Source organism: Sorex fumeus, unplaced genomic scaffold, assembly GCF_029834395.1.
Source record: "Sorex fumeus unplaced genomic scaffold, SorFum_2.1 ptg000055l, whole genome shotgun sequence".
Lineage (NCBI taxonomy): Eukaryota > Metazoa > Chordata > Mammalia > Eulipotyphla > Soricidae > Sorex > Sorex fumeus.
The window spans coordinates 3,294,231-3,314,599 of record NW_026606112.1 but is presented as its reverse complement, the minus strand read 5'-3'; the positions used below and the strand labels follow the sequence as shown (position 1 = coordinate 3,314,599).

General features: G+C 48.6%; 1 protein-coding gene and 1 pseudogene across 1 annotated transcript in view; both read left to right on the top strand.

Annotated features, from left to right (window-relative positions):
• The window catches only part of RHOH (ras homolog family member H), a 34,205-nt gene extending 31,873 nt beyond the window's left edge, over positions 1 to 2,332 (top strand). Inside the window, exon 2 of the mRNA XM_056125612.1 lies at positions 1,364 to 2,332. Coding sequence (XP_055981587.1) covers positions 1,563 to 2,138 — 576 coding nt within the window. The 5' untranslated portion in view covers positions 1,364 to 1,562 and the 3' untranslated portion in view covers positions 2,139 to 2,332. The remainder of the gene's footprint in view (positions 1 to 1,363) is intronic.
• Positions 2,333 to 10,639: 8,307 nt separating this feature from the next.
• On the top strand, positions 10,640 to 13,464 carry LOC130033965 (U6 snRNA-associated Sm-like protein LSm5; annotated as a pseudogene).
• The last annotated feature ends 6,905 nt before the right edge of the window (positions 13,465 to 20,369 follow it).

Sequence of the window (20,369 nt, the reverse complement as noted above, 5' to 3'; positions counted from 1 at the left end):
AGTTCAATCTCATCCCAGAGGCTGTAATTATTCATAAAATAGAGACTTGAGCAAAGAGGTGGATGAGGGCAAAGCTGCTATAAATTTTTGAGGAGTGGTTTATAGAAATGGTGTGTGACCCAGAACTCGGGTCTGCTGTACGTCGTGTTCTGTGGGACTCATTCGGAAGGTGGCCGTGGGGCCATCAGAAACCTGATGATAGGGATGCCCTTTACCAGGTCTGGAAGATGTTCCCATTGTTTGACACCGGGTCCACTTGGGGTAACATCCCTTGGCAGACAGAAATGATGTTGCCAGGGATGAGCTCATCGTCTAGAGCCTATTCATCTCCCGTGCGTGAGAATTTATTGAGCCCTTTCTCGAACTTCAGACTGCGGCCTGTGTCTATAGGCCTGTTTAATGGACAGCCTGTGAATGCGGTTTGCTTTGAAGCAAGTTATTTTTATTTAACCAGGCCCCTAACAGAGCTCTGACATCGTATGTGGGCAGCTGTCCCCAGATAAACACCGAGAGAGATAATGTCACCCTGTAATCACTCAATAATAATCATTGTGTGACAAAGACATTTCTGAGCAGATTAGAATCTTGCAGGAGTATAAACTAAGGCCTGGAGCTCAAGTACCATGCTCAAGGTCATGTCTTTGTAAAGTATGAGAGCCTGATTGCAGGAGGAAGGAAAGAAAGGAAGGAAGAAAGAAAGAAAGAAAGAAAGAAAGAAAGAAAGAAAGAAAGGAAGAAAGAAGTTAGGAAATAGAAAAAGGAACTCTTTTTCCTTTTTATTGTTTTTTTCTCGAACCCGGGTTGGCTGTGTGCAAGGCAAACGCCCTACCCGCTGTGTTATCTCTCCAGGCATGGTCAGTTTAAAAACAAACAAACAAACAAACAAACAAACAAAAAACCCTCCTAATTTCTCATCTCCAATCTTGAGCAAATCCCCACAGAAGCTCCTGATACAAACAACCTTGCCCTTTCTTGCAATTCCTAAAGTGGCTGGGCTCACCCTGCAACTGAGGCAACTGGAGGCTGACCCCAGGGGAGCTGCGCCTCCTTCATATGCCGCTGGCTTGTCATGGAGGCCTTTCTCCTGTTCACCTCAGAGCGATTCCTGATGCTTTTATCATGAGGCTGATTCCAGAACTAAACCTCTTCTCTGAGCAGAATCGTGTGTGCATGCACGTGTATGTTTGTGTGTGTGTGTGGTGGTGGTGGTGGGGGGGGGTTCTGGAGTTGGTAACTGACAGGTAGAGGGACGAGTGGGTTTGACAGTCATAGAGAGGTCTGCCCCTAAGGTGGGCCCCATCATCTTGAACAAGGTTTTCAAGGAGGAAAAACTTAAATCCTTGCTTTTTTCTCTTTGTTCTAGTGGGAGGTGTGTGAAGAGGACTGTCCACTCCTTTGGATGGGAAGGAAGAAGGAAGCATTCACAGAGGCCCGTACGGGGGCCTGAGCACAGAAGCACCTGGTGGGCCACTGCCCGACGGTGAATGGCTGCTGCTGGAGCCACCTCCTGAGAGCCCCTCTCCAACCCGTGCCAGCCCGGATTTGGACCCCGTGACGGGAAGATGCTGAGCTCCATCAAGTGTGTGCTGGTGGGAGACTCGGCCGTGGGGAAGACTTCTCTGCTGGTACGCTTCACCTCAGAGACCTTCCCCGAGGCCTACAGGCCCACCGTGTATGAGAACACGGGCGTGGACGTGTTCATGGACGGCGTCCAGATCAGCCTGGGCCTGTGGGACACGGCAGGCAACGATGCCTTCCGCAGTATCCGGCCCCTCTCCTACCAGCAGGCCGACGTGGTGCTCATGTGCTACTCAGTGGCCAACCAAAGCTCCTTCCTCAACCTGAAAAACAAGTGGATCGGTGAGATCAGGAGCAACTTGCCCTGCACCCCCGTGTTGGTGGTGGCCACCCAGACAGACCAGCGGGAAATGGGTCCCCACCGGGCCTCCTGCATCAACGCTGTGGAAGGGAAGAAACTGGCCCAGGACGTGAGGGCTAAGGGCTACCTGGAGTGCTCGGCCCTGAGCAACCGTGGGGTCCAGCAGGTGTTCGAGTGTGCCGTCCGAACAGCTGTCAACCAAGCTAGGAAGCGCAACAGAAGGAGGTTCTTCTCTATCAACGAGTGCAAGATCTTCTGAACCCCCAGAGACTCATTTATTTACCCCAAATACTAATAGGCCCGGGAGAGAGGGGGGTGTCCAGTCAGGGTGGACGCTGTTTAATGGGGCCATCTCCAGACACATTTCTTTCTGGATACAGCAGTTGATGGGACGTGGTCCTGGGATGTTCTCACTGAGTGATGCTCTACGAACTGCTCCTGGTCCTGTGGACCGGAAGGCCCTCTGGGTTAGCTGTGATGGATAGTTCAACTTTGATTAAAAACAAACCTAACTACACTTTCATGGTCTCTGTCATTCTGGACAGGGAAGCGAGTTTTCCAAAGAAGTCTGTATTTCAAGACCCATTTTATGTAATAACAAAAACGTAAAGCCTTTGTATATGATTGGTTTCTCCACTTTCCAAATGCCAACACAGGCTTCTTGTTTGGGGGACATCTCGAGCTCCTTCCCTTCTGTGTCCGGTATTGCTTATGCCCGAGTGGTGATTTTTTGGAAATCACTTGCCTGCTAGATTTTCCTAGGTAGCCATATTGCGAAATGACCACAAGCTGCTCGATTGCACATAAGTTTCTATTTGTGGACTGTGCTGAGTTTTACATATAAAAGTTCAATAGGGGCTGGGAGATGCCTGGCATGTGCCCAACCTGGGCTCCATTCCCAGCACCCTGTGGTCCCCTGAGCACTGTCTTTATTGTCTGGAGACTTCCAGCACTACCCAGTGACCCCAAAATCCCCAATCCCCAACACTGCAGCATTGCATTCTTGAGCCTTTGCACTGAACTCATGGCCCAGTTGAGGGGTCCCCTCAGCCTTCTGCTTGGGAGTCCTCCTTACCCTTCACCCCAGAATGAGAGACTTTCTTTTTTTTTTTTAATTTTTATTAGTGAAACACCATGAGGTACAGTTGTAGACTTACAAATTTTTGTGCTTGGGTTTCGATTATACAATGATCAAATACCCATCCCTCTACCAGTGCCGAGACTTTCATATTACTTAAAGATTGGGGGGATGTCAGCCACATTTTGTGGTGCTCAGGGACCACTTGTGGGGACCATAGGTCATGCTGGTTATGTAACCAGGGTCAGCTGAGTGCAAGGCAAACACCTTACCCATTGTATTATTTCTCCAGCCCTTGCCTAATGATTTTAAAAAAGAGCTATGAATCTATTTCTCAGTAAGTTTAAAAAACATTTCTGATGTGTGATGTTGCCTCTGCTACAAAGGATGCGAGTGAGGCAGTAATCTCACTTGCGAAGCCAGATCAAAGGACACCTTTCAGGTAGACAGTCCTACAGCTCAGAGTCCAGCAATAGCCGCTGAAACCCAGGCAGGAAGCTTTGTTGTCACCTCTGCAGTGGCGGTGCTGTATGTCTCTCCCACCCACCTCTTCCTGTCTGGTAAGGACCCCTGCAAGACCGCAGGTGGACGCCCTGCTTGGTGGCTAGGTAGCGAGTCTACTCTCTCAAGCACTGGTCTGAGCTGCGTGACTGACTGATTTTAGGATCTAGCCAGAGCAAGTGGGACTGTGCTGCTGCAGGTAGATGTGTGTCTAGAGGGGAACAGTCAGGGAGATGCTCAAAGGGATGAATATACTCACTTTGTGTGGGAGAGCCCCAGGTTCTATTCCCATGACTGCACTGTTCCCCAAGCACTGAGTAAGGAGAAACCCTGAGCACTGCCAGGTGTAATCTCAAAGCTCAAAAAAATATATATGGCACGGATCACTGTTAGTGTTTCACGAAAATGAAGCTCCTAGAAGTGTGGGTGTGTGGGGAAGAGTGGAACTCCACATATAGGAAACAGAAAATTGGAGAGAAATTGCCTGATAACTAAGAGTTACGTGGGGGTGAGGGTGGAGGAAGGAACATAGGAAAATAGGGCACAACCCCAGCTCAAGAACACTAGTATTGATGATTTGTACAGGTCTCACAAATGAGGATGGTGTGACGAGAGGAAGAAATGGCCTTGGCTGGTCCCCAGGGCTATGGTTCCCCCACCCAATCCAATAAAACTTAGATGCTCTTGACCCGTGTTTATTAAAGTGTACCATTCTGGGGCTGTACATGCTCATTTCACTCAACAGGGAAGGCGGAGGAGAGTCACAGTGATTCGATTAGGCTCACATAACGAGTTTCTCCGTTTCTTTATGTGGCCATTTCTTTGTCACTGTGAGCTGTGACCTCACCTGTACATGCTCCTTCCTGCTTCGCTCATCTCTCCCACAGCCAGGCCCGCGGTGTGGATGTTTGTGTCTGGGGCTGATGTGTCTCCTTCACCCCAACACCTTTTGACTGTGACTGGTCCTCACCCTGGTGTCCCTGACAGTCCCTCTACCTCTGTGGACCTGGAACTGACCAGACAGGGCAGTTGCCAGGAGCTCATGTCCCCCCATGGCCCCCACCCCCACGGTGTCTCACTGTCTCCTCGGGCACACGGGAGCTCCTCTGAGAGCGGGGTGACACTCCCCATGTCAGTGGGAATGAGTGTCTGTCCTCTGCTGGGGGAAATGGACGATTCTCCCAGCTTTGCTTCCTGGTTGGGCAGGACCGTGTGGAATGGGAAGGGTCTGGGGCAGCTGATTCTCCCCAAGTGACAAGACCGTTTCCATGCAGGGCTGCTGAAAGGAAACAAACACAGACCAGGCACATCAGATGCCTGTGCCCGCTGCCCCAGCCATGCCTATGAATGGGCATGAAGGGGCAGCCATGCCTATGAACCCTCTCTGCTGAATGGCAGGAACTAACCTTCTCCACAGAGACTACCTGCCCCATGAGGGGACCTGGTGGAGCCTGTGGCCAGTCCCATCATCTGTGTCTCAGTGCCTCCAGGTTCACACACAGGACAAGCTGCAGCGAAGGCAGACGGAGTGGCATCGGGACAGAAAGGCAGGGCAGGGCTGGGCGGCTGAGGCTCATTTGGGTGGTGAGGAGGAAGCAGGCACCTGCCAACCTCACAGAGCTCCGAAATGAAAGCAGGTCACTTAGAAAAAAATATCTGTGTCAGGGAGATAGCAGGGGGATGGGGCATTTGCAAGGTAGGTGCCAACCTTCCCGATTTGTTTGCTGACACTGCAAGGTGCCTCCAGCTCTGCTGGGTGTAGCCCTGGAGGCCTCTGCTCAGTACCATCCTCAACGTCGTCTGCTACATGTTTTTTCTCAGAAGCAGAACCTATATCTTCTTATGGAGGAGCTTGGTGGCATTGATAGAATCGAGGAGGTGCAGCTCCACAGGACCCTCAGGTCGCATTGTCTGCCTCTAGGACTCTGAGGAGACACCTGTGTGGGGGAGAGAAGAACCAAGCACTCCACTGGGCTCAGAATAGGAGTTCTTAAAGCGCTTAACCAAATAAACACCCAAACTCCCCAACTCCTAAGAAACTTAATGGGTCACCTCCTGAAGAAGTAGTGTCTGTGTGTTAGTGTGTCCCAGTGTGAAGCTTTTTTAAACTGAAGGTTAATAAAATGTTCAACACTTTAAAAAAAATGTTGAATTTAAATCCTACCAGTTTCAGAAGCCATAAAAAGTGTGGAACTATTGTGAAGAAAAGTGTTTTCTCTTTCAAGGACTTCTGGCTTCATTTTATATGATTTTGGCAAGGACTGTATTTATTTTCGAAATGGCTTTTTTGTTTTGCATTTCTTGGCAAATTTTGTTGTGAGTTTCCTAATTATGAAGCAAAAATTTCCTTTCTCTACCACGCTTTATGCGACAGTATTTAAAATTGATGTGAGTTCCTTTGTCAAAAACCTGATCTATTAAAGAAGTAATTGGCCTTTCTGAGCTGATTTTTCCCATATTTTGTAATTATCTTTATTAAAAAATTGTACTTGGGGGAAAAATAGTGTTTGGGCTCTGGAGACAGGACATGGCACAGGCAGTTTTGTCATCCCTGAAACTACAAGGCTAAGCAGCCCTGCACCCTTTGGTTTGAGCACTGAGCTACTTGGCTGGACTTGCTGATAATCATCAGGAATGACACCCCAGCCAGGCCCCCTGCTAAAAGAAGAACCCAAGCAGCTTAGGTTCTTAAGCATGCTGGTGCTTCATCCAGACCCACGCACAGGTTTCTTACATTGCAAAACTTCTTCCTCTTGTGCACCCCGGTGTCCCTGACAGTGTTACATGTCAATTTCTTTTTTTCTTTTTTTGTTGTTGGGTTTTGGTTTTTTTTTTTTTTCTTCTTGGTTCACACCCGGCAATGCTCAGGGTTTACTCCTGATTCTGTACTCAGTAATCACTCCTGGATTATGCTTGGGGGACCATATAAAATGTTGGGGATAGAATCCAGGCCAGTCACGTGCAAGGCAAATGCCTTACCACTTATGGCAAATGTATTATCACTCCGGGCTCTCTTCTTTTGTTTTTGCCCAGCACAGTGGTGCTTAGGGGCTGCTCTGGCTCTGTGCTCGGACATCACTTTCAGTGGGGGTCAGGAACACCTTCATGCCATCTCTCTGGCCTCTACAAATTGATTCTTTTTTTTTTTCTTTTTGGGTCACACCCGGCAACGCACAGGGGTTACTCCTGGCTCTGCACTCAGGAATTACCCCTGGCGGTGCTCAGGGGACCATATGGGATGCTGGGAATCGAACCCGGGTCGGCCGCGTGCAAGGCAAACGCCCTACCCGCTAAGCTATCACTCCAGCCCCTACAAATTGATTCTTAACTATTCCAAGTACACCCTGAAAAGTGCCCTTGGCAGGCTGGTGACCATCCCACTTGATTTTACCTGACACTGACTCCACAGGAACAGCATCGTGTGGGAAGATGTTTGAGAAGAGAACCGGAAGTCTCATGGGGGCTCAAATCTGCTTAAGTGTTGAGCACAGTGGGAGGTCCTGGCTGGCATTAACCCCCCCCGCCCCCCATGGGGTATCAATGTTTGTGCTATAGTGAGTTTTGTCTTTCATGAGGACACCAAGGCTCAGCATACAGATGTGACCCATCCAGACATCCCACAGGAATAATAAGCCCAGAACTCTCAAGCAGGTCTCTAGGACTCTAGAGCAGCTCGGGTCCATGGTGCCTCACTTCCTCCCAGAAAGCCTGACTGTATGGTGTTGCCACATCCCATCTCAAGATAGCCTGGGGGCCCCACTCCAAACAGCAAGTGGTCTGTATTTTTAAATTATGTCAGCGGTCCAGGGAGATGAGAGAGATTGTACAGACATTCAGGATCTTGCCTTGCATGTAGCTGATCTGGGTTTGATCCTGGTACCTCATATGGTCCCCTGAGCTCTGTTGGAATGATCCCTGAGCACAGAGTCAGGAGTCAGCTCTGAGTACAGCCAGGTGTGGCCCAATCTCTCTCTCTCTCTCACACACACACATACACACACACTCACACTTAAAAAAGTTTGAATCACCATGAGATGCACAGTTACAAGGTTGTTTATGATTGAGGTTTAGTCATACAATGTCCCAATACCCATCCCTTCATCAGTGTACATGTCCCACCATCAATGTCCCAGTTTCCCTTTCACCCACCACCCTCTCCCCGCTCTTCCCCAACCTTGCCCCAGACTGCCTCTATGGCAGGTACTTCTCTCTCTCTCTCTCTCTCTCTCTCTCTCTCTCTCTCTCTCTCTCTCTGACACACACACACACACACACACACACACCCTCTCTTTCCTTCTGGGCATTATGGTTTACAATATAGGTACTGAGAGGTTAAGATGCATATCGTTTTACCTCCTTTCAGCACTCAGTTCTTGTCCAGAGTGATCATTTCCATTTATTATTGTCCTATTGGTCCCTTCTCTATCCTAACTGTCCTCTCCAAACTCTTCCACTTGCCATGGACCAGTCCTCCTGGCCCTTGTTTTAGTGGGTATTAGTCTCCGTGGGTATTAGTCTCATAATATGCATTTTTTTAATATCCCACAGATGAGTGCAGTCATTCTATGTCTTCTCTGTCTCTCCTTTTGACTCATTTCACTCAGCATGATACTCTCCATGTCCTTCCATTTATAAGCAAATTTCATGACTTCATTTTTCCTGACACACTTTTTAAAAGAAAATATTCCAAGTTCAACCTTAGCGCACCCCTGCTAGCCTCCTTCTGGTAGGGAGCATGGGCCCTGCTTAAAGTCACAGAGCACCTTCTTTGAAAGGACTCTGCTCTAATCCTTGGCATCCAAATGTCATTTCCTAGGCTGATTGCAAGGAGTTGGCAAGAAATGTACCATGATTTGATGCATGTGAAATCACAGAAATGATTCTGTTCTTTGCCTCAACTCCCTATCTCCAGTGTCCTTGAATGACAGGGCAGAGAACCCAGTGATCTCCTTACAAGGTTTTGGTACCAAGAAGCGGTACTGCTCCCAGCTGGGTTCCAGCCAGCACATTTGAGGGACTATCACACCTGTGAGTATTTTTCTCCAATGCTCAGCAGTCAGCCTGGTTGCAACTTCTTTGCATACCAGAAGACTTTCTCCTTCAGCTTCCCTAAACAGACGAAAGCCTGGATTATTTTATTTTATTATTTTTTGGCAGAGGTGGAAGATGGGTTTTAGGGCATACCTTTTGATGCTCAGGACCTACTTCTGGCTTTGTGCTCAGGGTTCACTCCTGGTGGGGCTGAGCAGGCCATGTGGGATACCAGGGATTGAACCAGAGTTGGCTGGTTACTTGCTGTGCTATTTCTCCACCTCCCCCACCCCCCATGGATTACTTTAAAGATCTATTACAATGGGGGCTGGGATAACTTTTCAGATATCCCCAAAGGAATAGAGTGTGTGCTTTGCATATACAAAGTCCCAAGTTTGATCCCTGGAACTAGAAGGCCCCACAAGCATCACCTAGTGACCATTAGCCCCACTGGGTATGGCCCTTCTGGCCCTAATTATTGAATCATCAGGCCTGCACTGCTGAGACAAGCATCACCAGGAGTGACCCCAATTCTCACTGAGGAGGCCCCTAAAATTGAAAAGTTATTACCATTGATGATTGTGGAATTACTTTATATCTGTAAACTATTATTCAGAGAGTGGTGTCATTAGTCTTGGATTGGAACCTTATGTGGACACATAGGCTGAATATTCTATATTATTCTAGACTATTCTAGAACTTTGTACCATTGGGAAACCCACACAGAGGCAAGTGCCATTGGTAGCAATGCCAAATTGATGGGTAAAAATGAGACATAACATTTTTTAAAATGACATAATTATGACAGTCACAGACTGCATCTGATTGCTGGTTCCAGGCTCTATGAGAAGCTCCGTGCCAACATTATCACATTTAATACCAGCACACAAATCACGGTTCGGATCACGGTCCTCCCGTTGTTCATCGATTTGCTCGAGTGGGCCCAGTAGCGTCTCCATCATGAGACTTGTTGTTACTGTGTTTGGCATACCAAATACGTCACGGGTAGCTTGCCAGGCTCTGCCGTGGGGGCGAGATACTCTCGGTAGCTTGCCGGGCTCTCTGAGAGGGGCAGAGGAATCGAACTCGGGTCGGCCATGTTGGCCGCTTGTAAGGCAAACGCCCTACCGCTGTGCTATCGCTCCAGCCTCAATATTATTCTTCCTGTTGATAAGAAACTGATAGGTAAATGAAGATAATTCCCTGCACCTTACCCGCCCCCCAAGTCTCAGTTTGGATCCAGTAAGTTTGATATAATTATACTTGACGAGCTAACAGTCTCCTGAAGTCTTTTAAGTAACATGACGATTGCTAATCGAGAATGACCCATGTTCCCTGCTGTAGGGTCACACTGGTGATTAGGGTTCAGAAGATTGCCTGAGTGAGTTTTCTTTGTCCTGTTCTTTGGTGGTTCCTGTCCAGTTGTCCCGGCTGGTCTCTGCTCAGATTGTTTTTTATTGGGGGGGGGGCACTCCTGGTGGTGCTCAGAGATTACTCCTGGCTCTGTGCTCAGGAATCACTGCTTGTGGTGCTTGGGGGATCATGGGTGGTCCTGGGAATTAAACTAGGACAGGCCCTATATTAAGCAAACACTGTTTCTCAGGTTCAAGATGCTAAGATTGGTAAATGACTTGTCCAAAGTCCTAAAAAATTGATAACAGACCCAAAACACCTTCCCTCACCTTTTAGGTAAAATATTCTCTTAGTTTTTTGAAAAGAGTGGGTTGGCTTATTTATTTATTTTAATTATTTTTAGTCCAGTTTATATATATATATATTTATAATCCATAACTCTATTGCCTAACACAAACTAAATGCTTTTCAATATCTTGCAGAAGGAATGGGTTTCTTTAGTAGAAACAGATATTCATTTACATATCTAATCATTCTGCATCAACTCAGTGCCTTAGATTCCGTAGGTGGGTCATGCTAAAGAAGTCAAGGACCAAAGAGATAAAAACCCTTGACCATCTCCAGCAGTGCACTTGCAACATTAGTTCACAGTGACGTGTCTACATTTCCTCTCCCTCACTGGACCATGACCTTCTTGGCACCAAGCCTGGCAACAGCCCAAGGTCTTGCTTTTGTAAAATGGAGGATCAAGTTAGGAAAATACGCAAATGACAGAGATACAAACAAAATAAAAGAGGATGGGTGATTGGATCTATGAAGAACAGAGGTTTGGGGCTTCTGGCATACCCACGGCTGCCAGTACTACCACTAACCCCTCGCAACTATTTCCTCTAGAACTTGTGGACAAACTCTGGGATCAAGAATTCACATCATGATGAGTGATAAGGGAATTGTTGGCATACTTTTAGACTTGATGGCTTCATCAATATGTTATTGGAAGATGTCATTGGATTTGAAATCATAACGGAAGATTTTTTTTTTTTTTTGGCTTTTTGGGTCATACCCAGCGATACACACGGCTTCCTCCTGACTCATGCACTCAGAAATTACTCCTGGAAGTGCTTGCGGGACTATATGGGATGCTGGGAATTGAACCCAGGTCGGCTGCGTGCAAGGCAAATGCCCTACTGCCTCTGCTATCGCTCCAGCCCCAGAAGGAAGAATTTTTGAAAGAGATCAGAGTGTGCTAAGTAGAAATAATAACAAGGCTGGTTCCTGCAGGCAAAAGACCTGAAGTAAGTAAGACTGGGTTTCCTTGACCTATGTTAGATTCTGTCTATCACGTCAACAAGCTGGGTGAAAGAAAAAAAAAAAGGAAAGAAACCTTTTTATGTTTGGATAAAGCCAAGTTTCCTGTTAAAATACTTTGACAATGAATTGTAAATGCCCAGTTTTGTCCATTAATCATGATTGTATTGGAGAAGAAGGACAGTTTGCTCTTTGTAGACTAAAAGGTGATTTTCAAAAGGAACGAGGTTTGAAGAAGGGAGAGAATATTTGGTGGTTTAGAGGGGAGACTGAGGAGCCTGGGCATGAATGCAAGGTAGGGTTGAAGGACATGGCCCCTTTGCAAAGGAAAGCAGGCTTCACTCTCGGCTCTCTGTCCACACACCCCTCCCCTCCCTCCCCCACCCCAAAACCTCCACCCCAACCGTTCTGCAGATTCTAGCCCACCGGTCAGTGGGGTTAGGAGTTCTCTGGACTGGCAAATTGCCTGGGACAGAAAAGAGAAACATTTCACAGCGGGAGGCAGATGCCGGGTGCCTGTGGACAAGGGGTTGCCAGGGGATTCAGAAAAGGAGGAAGGAAATGACGAGGTCTTGGGGTGGAGATGGACCTAGATAAGACACCGAGTTAGCAAAAGGTTGCCTGGTGCAGCCATGGGAGTGATTCTAAGAATCTGAGCGTGTGTGTAACGGCGGCGCAGGTTGGAGGTTCAGCGACATGCAGTCAGTGGGGCCCGCCCTGCCGTGCTGATTGCTGCAACAGAACAGAGCGAGAGCCCTTGGTCGGGGGAACTTTCCCACCAAGGCAACCAGGAGTGCAATTCTCAAGAGATGAACTACAGTTAACCCGGGGGCAGTTTTATTGTGGTGGTATTGTTGTCTTAGGAAACAACAGGAATACTGAGGGTTTTACTGAAGATATATATAGCTTATATATATAAGATACACATATGTATATATATATACATTTCACATCTGTATATAATATTCACGTCTGTATGTATATATAAAGGACTCTGTGTATGATAGGTTTGACATTTTCAGAGCCTCTGATTAACCACTGTGCACATAGACTTCTCAAATATCTCTCCTTCTCCTCCCTGCTCTCTGCATCACTTCTTTCCGCGGCCAGATACTCCTTTTTGGCTGCTCCTGTCTCTGAAAGGCCCAGCACTTTCCTGCGTGCAGCATCTTTCACTTTGCTTCCTTCAACCCTTCAGCAGAGTCGCAAGCGCTTTCCCACAGCTGCTGGTGATAGTTGCCGTGTGGCATCAACATTCTCCAGGCCGTCGAGTGCTTCAGGACTCATGACAATGCCGTGAGTTGTGATTTGATTCAAATACCCTGTGAAGAAGCCGAGGTGCAAGGGGGTTGCATGATTTGTTGAGGCAAAAGCTCAGGGGAATGCAGATGGGAACTTCGGTCTCTGGGCTTGGAATACCCTGTCGTCCCCTCCACCAGGCTCTCGTCTGAAACTCTAGGTGACTGTCCTCTGTGAAGAAGAGGAGGTCCACATGCCACACACAGGTACAGGCCCACAGGTCCTCTGTGAAGAAGAGGAGGTCCACATGCCACACACAGGTACAGGCCCACAGGTCCATGGCCAGGCTGTCACCATCCTCATCCTCATTCCCAGGTGTGTGTGTGTGTGTGTGTGTGTGTGTGTGCTGGGGCCACTCCCAGTGGTGCTCCTATGATCCACCTACACTTGGCTTAGTGCTCAGGAGTCACTTCTGGTGGTGCGGGGGGGGGGGGGGCATGCGATGCTTGTGAACAAATCCCCTGCTCATAAAGCACCTCCCTCCTTCTGATGCAGCCCTTTGAGTCATCTTGCAGGCCTGGCATACAGCTCTTTAATTAGCCCTCCACAAGGAGGTGCTTCCCTGGCATACAGGCCAGTGAAGAGGGCATAGATGCTCTCTCTGTCTGAAAGAAGGCCTGACACATACCAGCTGACCACTGCGTTAATTCTCTGGCTAGGGAGTACACACCCACATTAGTTTTTCCTTCTTCCTATGGATGCATTTACTTCAGTGAGGGTCTAATATTGAGACCAACATGGCGGGGGCATTTCCTTCACTTCTGTGTTATTCACTAGATTGGGACTTGGGAGTGGAAAGGAACCCTTGGGGAGGACTGTGCCCAACCTCTTGACTTTAACAGATGAGGAAACTGCCCATCCCCCAGGGCTAGGGACGTGCAGCTGGCCTCCCCAGTGTCCTTCCCTCCAGCCTTGGGTCTTGCAGCCTCTACCTAAGAGCCAGTCTACAAATAACGCTGCTTTTCTTTGTTTCAGCTTGCAACTGAAGAGGGTGAAGGGTTTACCCTTTGCTTAAAATGTCAGGGTCACCAGCAGGTGATTAAAAAAAGAAAGAAAATGTCAGCAGTGAAAGCCAGCACAGGAGAGCTCTGGAAGGGACAGGCACAAGAGCAGCCAGCAGCACTGCCCGCCTGCAGCAGCCAGACATGGGAACCCTGGGGAACTCGGGATGTGGGTTCAGAGGTTTTGGGGAGCCACAAACTCTGTTCCCTCCATTTCAGAAGCTCTGAAACCAAAATGGCAAGCCAGCCTGGCTGGGGATCAAGAACTCACCAGGCAAAGAGACTTTTTTTTATTGAATAATGTGCTTCCGTATCTGGCCCTGAGCCTCACTCACTCACTCACTCACTCACTCACTCACTCACTCACTCACTCACACACTTCCGGTGGTGCTTGGGAGGCCATGCAGTGCTGGGGGGATGGACCCAAATCTACTGCTCACAAAGCACCCTCCCTCCTCCTCCAGTTGCAGCCCTTTGAGCCGGAAGATTAGAAAAAAAAAGAGCAATGCGGAAAGACAATTTTAAAAAATCATTCTGCCAGTTTCTATGGCAACAATTTTAATTCTCATGTTTACCCTTCCAGGATAAGTGTGTGTGTGTATGTGTGTGTGTGTGTGTGTGTGTGTGTGTGTGTGTGTGTGTGTGTTTAATAAAATGCAGAAGTGGCTGGTATGAGCTGATTACAGCCTGGTTTTTTGTTTTGTTTTGTTTTGTTCACTGACAATTGTGCAAACAGCTTTCAGTGCCAATCTGTGAGCAAATACACATGCTCCTCCTCCTCTGTGTGGAGAGGCAGTGTGGAATTTTCTGAGAAACCTGGACCCTCATGTTTGTTCATTGTATCTTAACACTTCTGTTGAGCTAGATTCACAATTACTGAATCCACGTGGGGATGAATGTGTGCATTCCTGCTTCAGGCCACTGTACAAACTATATGTGTATGGCACGATTTGCCTGACATATATTGATTAATTCCAACTTTGGAGAGCTACAACTCACAGTGCTCAAAGAGGGTTTACTCACAATAAGGTGCTTGGGGACCATGTGGTATCTGGGTGTGGAGCCCAGGGCTGTCACATGCAAAGCATGCACTTCAACCATTTGTGCCATCCCCATGTGACCCCTCTTGATGAATTTATTTCTAATCACACAGATGAAAGGTACAGTTATCACTCCTACTTTCCAGAGGAGGAAACTTATGCAAGGTCAAACTCCTGGCATGTGACAAGAGTTAAGATTCAATCCAGACAATCTGGCTGCCACCGTGAGTTCCTGAACCAGTTGTTCTGACACGGTTCTACCTATCTGGCTCCACACTGGAACTCCTGACTTCTGTGTGACCAGGACTATCCCATCCTAGGAAGGGCAGACATGTAGGACAGGGCATTCTTTGCTCTCCTCTCGGACATTGTGGGCCAGTTACTGAGTGTGGACACCACCTGCTCAGCCCATTTCTCTCTGGGGATCTCTGTCCTTTCTCCCCTTGCAGTTCCCCTTTCTCTTTCCTCCATCCATTCTTCCTGCAGGGCTGACTCTGCTAAGGGTGTGGGATCAGATCCTCTTTTTCTCTGGAGGGAGTTTGAAGCACGAGTCTGGCAGAACGTCTGGGCTCTGTGGGTCTGTCTCTGCTTTCCTTCCTGTTACCACATTTCCTCCCAGGAAGGTCTGGGAGAGGCCTTGGGGAGGAAGGAAAAGGGTGGGGGAAGGACTGGTGAAGGGAGAAGAAAACCGCCCGTCCTGCTGCAATGCAGAGCCTTGGAGTTTGCTCTTTTTTGATGCCAATGTCTCTGACTCTCCCTGGCTCCTTCTGAAGTTTGGGGGTGGTGGAATAGGAGCGCATGGCTGACCCCAATCCTCCAAGCTCTGGAGTGGGCACCTCTTTTTTCTCTCCCCTGGAAAATGACGGAGCTGTGGTTAGAGCTGGAGTTGGCTAAGGGCTTGTGTAGGGGAGATTCATCTCTGCCAGAATATTTTCTTACAAATTTTTTTTTTGTTAGTTTGTCTTGGGGATCAAATCCAAAGGACTTACTCCTGGCTCTGTGTCTAGGGATTATTCCTGCAGTATTTGGGAGGTCATATGTAGTGCTGAGGATCACACCAGGGTCAGTCATGCACAAGGAAGTACCTTACCCACCGTACTATCTCTGTGGTCTAATCAGCTAATCAGAGTGTTTTCTTAGGAATGGGGAGTCTTGTGATAAAACGGACTACTCTTTCCAATGAAACTGTGATCATCTGATTAAATGGTTGTGATAAAAGAGCTTAAGATTTTTATCCCTGGGGCCTGGGATATATGGTAGAGTGCACACTTTGCATGTGTAAGAGCCTAGGTTTGCTCCCTAACACCATACACATACACACACACACACACACACACACACACACACACACACACACACACCCCACATCATTGTAGATTTAAAGCTATTTCAAAGCACAATTCCTAGAAGGAGGAGAAAAAGAATAGGAAAAAATTGAAATAAAAAGAGACACTTGAAATGTGAATTCCATTTCTTAAATTAGATTTAATCACAATCCAATTGGCAAGAAAAAAAATGTTTTGAATGCTTCCTCTGGAGTTGTCTGCAAATCTTGCTAAGGTCCAGCAACAGTTCATAAATTTTCCCTGGCCTTCTGGCTGGGCTTTGAGCAGTGCTGACTTGGTCTCTCTCTCTCTCTCTCTCTCTCTCTCTCTCTCTCTCTCTCTCTCTCTCTCTCTCATTTTCTATTTGGCAATGTTGACTTATTTTTCTTTCATTTTTTAAATTCAAGAACTCTGAGTTACAAAGTTAGAGATAGTTGTGTTTTAGGCACATGATATTTCAACACCAATCCCACCTCCAGTGTCCACTTCCTCTACCAGTGTTTTCATGTTCCTGCTCCTCCCCTCCCCCTCCCCACCCATCCCCGCCTGTCACCTTGACAGGCACCTTGCAAAGTTTCAGTGATTGCAGCTTAGATCTCCTGTTTGTCAGTGTTGTTGAGTCTGTGTTTTGGTATGTGACTCTACCCCTCACTCATACCACTAGTTTAGCTGAAAACCGAATCTCTGTTCATCCAGCACTTTCCATTCTCTTCCTCCCCGCTTGATTCCTTTCCTTCTCTGTAGCACAGCGGTAGGGCGTTCGCCTTACAAGCGGCCAACATGGCCGACCCGAGTTCGATTCCTCCGCCCCTCTCGGAGAGCCCGGCAAGCTACCGAGAGTATTCGATATGCCAGACACAGTAACAACAAAGTCTCCAATGGAGACGTTACTGGGCCCGCTCGAGCAAATCGACGATCAACGGGAGGGCCTTTACCTTACCTTACCTTACCTCTGTCCTTTCTAAACATTGAGGTCAAGGGTGATCTACAGTACATTTACAGTACTTTCACTACAGTACTTTTCCTCGACCAGGCTTCTAGAAGCCTTTCACTTACTAGCACATTAGCTTAGTAAATAAATGAACATTTATTCAGCATCTGTTCTGTGTCAGGCATAGAGACTGATCTGACTTTCTCTGTCCACAGATGATCCCCGTGGCCCCGTGACTATGTCTCATCACATAATTAAATCACCTCGATCCTGTCATACAGCCACACAGTGATGTTCATCATAGTGTCATTGAAAAGAAACATCATCCCAGATGTGGCCTGGAATGGACCCAGCCGCCTTCTGGGAAGAAAGTCAGTGTTCCTGATAGAGAACCTAAGTGATTTGGGGCTGGATTATAATGGGATTAAACCTGTTCTACGAACCGCTCGCTGTCTCACCCCCTTCCACCATCCATAGGAGATGGACAGACCACAGCACAGCTGACCTTGAAACCAGTCTTATTTGTTTTGGGGCCACACCTGGCACTGCTCAGGAGTTACTCCTAGCTCTGCACTCAGGGATCACTTCTGGAGGACTTGGGGGACCATAGGGAGAGCCAGGGAGCAAATCCAAGTCAACAGCATGCAAGGCAGGTGCCCTACCCACTGTCCTACCTCTCTGGCCTCCAAATAAGACATCCCTGAGGCCAGAGAGATAGTACAGTGAGTAAGGAGCTGGCCTTGCACACAGCAGACCCAGGTTCTCTCCTCGGCACCACTTATGGTCCCCTGAGCCCCTGCAGGAGTGATCCCTGAGCATCAGGCCAGGTGTTCCTCAGCACATTCAAGTGTGAGCCCCCAGGGGGCCTGCTGTGGGTGAGAGTGGGAGAGAGCTGGGGCTGGCAGAGCCTCAGGGTCCCATGAACCTTCACCCTGAGTGTGGGGACAGGGATTCCTGGTCTTCTGAAGCAGAAAAGCCCCCATCGAACAAGTTTCACTGCCCTGATTCCTGCTCTCGGCCTCTGCCTGCCCTCCAGGGACCGAGCAGACCCAGCTCGGAGCAGAGGCGGCTCTACCTGGAATAGGTGAGGGCTCTGCATGTCACGGGGAGCATCTGCACGAGCAGGGGGCACTTCTTCCCCCGCCCCCTCCTGAGGCAGGGGGGAGAATTCATGGGGAATGCGTGTGGGGCTGGCAGTGGTGGACAGACTGTGTCATGGAGATTTCACAAGAAGTCGTGAGTGCTCACACTTGCTGAATGTGGTGCCTTTATTTACCTGCAGGGGTTGCCCAGCCTGAGAGCCAGGGTCTCTGTGGATGGAACAGCCCCAGCCTGGGTCCAGGCAAGGTTTTAAAGCATTATCACAACCGATACACTTTCTCATCAGCTACAGCAAGCACAATATCAGCACAGAAGCCAGGTGCTATGTGGTTAGCTTTGATGGGTTCACTAAGGTAATGAATGATTCCCCTCCCCCTGGCAGCCTGAGAGCAATATATGATATATACGCAAGTTGTTTCCAGGGCACCCTGGCCTTAGGGCACCTTGCCCTGCTTTTCAACTTTCAACAGCTTTTCTGCTCACTTTAAGTCACCTCACTTTGGGTGACTTTGGGTGCACCCTTACGCCCAACCACCCTGCAGCCCTGTCTGTGGCCCCGAGCCTGCAGCTGTTCTGCAGGTCTAGGTAGGGGACAGCTTGAGCTGAGGGACAGAGGGAGGTGGCTGCACCCTCCCCTGACCTGCTTTCTAATGCTCTGGGCCAGAGCAGAGTCCTTGTCAGGGGGTGCACCGTGTTACACCTGCAACCCCAACTTTCTCCCCCCAAATGTCAATGCCATGTGTCAGAGGCTCGGGAGTGGGTGAGGGAGAGAGGGAGATACAGAGAGGGCAAGTGGGAAGGCAGGATGGGAGAATGGCCTGTGTCCCCAGTCCAGATGATTCTGTGGAGACTTGGGAACACGCAGTTCTGTGGTGAACTGGAAGCAGAGGGAGGCAGAAGAAGAGAGCACCAAGCGGAGCTTGTGTTGCAGACCAGCAGGCTGGGCACTGTCAAGAGAGTTAGAAAGTGGCTCAGCTCTCGACTTGTAGGTCCCACGCCCACCCCGGCCTGGCAAGTTCCACAGAATTGCTTCTAGTCTCTGCGGTCTCCTAGAGTCTTGTTCAGTCAAGAGCACACTCAAGGGGCTGGAGCGATAGCACAGCAGGTAGGGCGTTTGCCTTGCAGGTAGCTGACCTGGATTCAATTCCCAGCATCCCATATGGTCCCCTGAGCACTGCCTGGAGTAATTCCAGGAGTAATTCCTGAGCACCCGACAGGGTGGCCCTCTCTGCCCCTATCAGCTCCTCCCAAGCCCTCAGCACTCACAGCCTTTGGGTCTGGTCTTCCCTCAGCCGAGGGCTTGAGAGGAGTTGATAGGGGCAGAGAGGGCCACCCTGTCGGGTCATGCGGTGAAAGGACTTCTCGTGGACACTCACTTGCTCTTCCTCGTGGAGTTCAGCTCCTCTCTCTAACCAAGCAGGAGTCAGACCCTGTGTTTCTGCTTTACTTCCTCTTGTCACACCCAGCCTGGACAGTGTCTAGTTTCCCCCTTTTCTCCTCCCCCCCCCCCCAGTTGCTAACTTCAGGTCCCCCATGATTTGGCTACCCAGACCTCGGAGTAGAAGTTTTACTCCCATCTCTCTTCTGTGACCATACCTGCCCAGTGTATTTTTCCTGCCGGCCTGTCAGATTTCTCTAGGAAAGGGCCAGGGTCTGGCCCTGGTTCCTGATGCTGCCAGGAACTTGGTGTATGCTGGAGGAATGTTGGCGAGGTTCGGAAGCCTTCTTGAGAGTGGTAGTGAATTCTGAGTCTCTATTTTCTTAGACTGCAATTCCATAGATCATCTCTGACCGTGACTGAGGACTGAAATTCCTGGAAGAGTTCTTATCAAATGCAAATTCTCAGAACTCCAGCCTTGAGCTGCTGAATCAGAATTGAGAGGGCAGGACCTGGTAACTGAATTTTTACCAGCTTCCTCGGGTGACTCTGATAATGTGGTTTGCTTTATAACTGCAGTTTTTTTTTTTAATTTTTTAATGTAGGGATAGCTCAATACTCTTAAAAAGCAGTGAAAACCTTAAAAGGTTTGTGTTTTCAAGATTGCAATCCAGATTGCTAAGGATAGAGCAGAGAAGATGGTTCACAGGCTGGGTCACCTGCTCCGCAGACAGGAGACTGAGGTTCCATGCTTGGTGCCTCATGGCCCTCTGACCACCACTGGGAGCAACCCCACCCTGAGTCCCATGCTAGGAATAGCCCCCAGCACAATTGGCTGTGGCCCCCACCATTTACCTCCAATAAAATTACTATGGGTAAAAAACAATATATTTGTATGTTCTCCTTGAGGGAAGTTGGAGGGATTGGGGGCCACAGATGGCTGTGCTTAGGACTTTCTTCCAGCTCTGCCCTCAGGGATGGGCTGGGGGAACACATGTGTAACAGGGGCCAAATTTGGGTTGGCTGTGTGCAAGGCAACACATTCACAACACAAGTACCTCATTCACTTTCTGGCCCATATATTAGCTCACTTAAAATAACAATAATGAATCCATTAAATGTTAACACATTTATAAATTAAAAA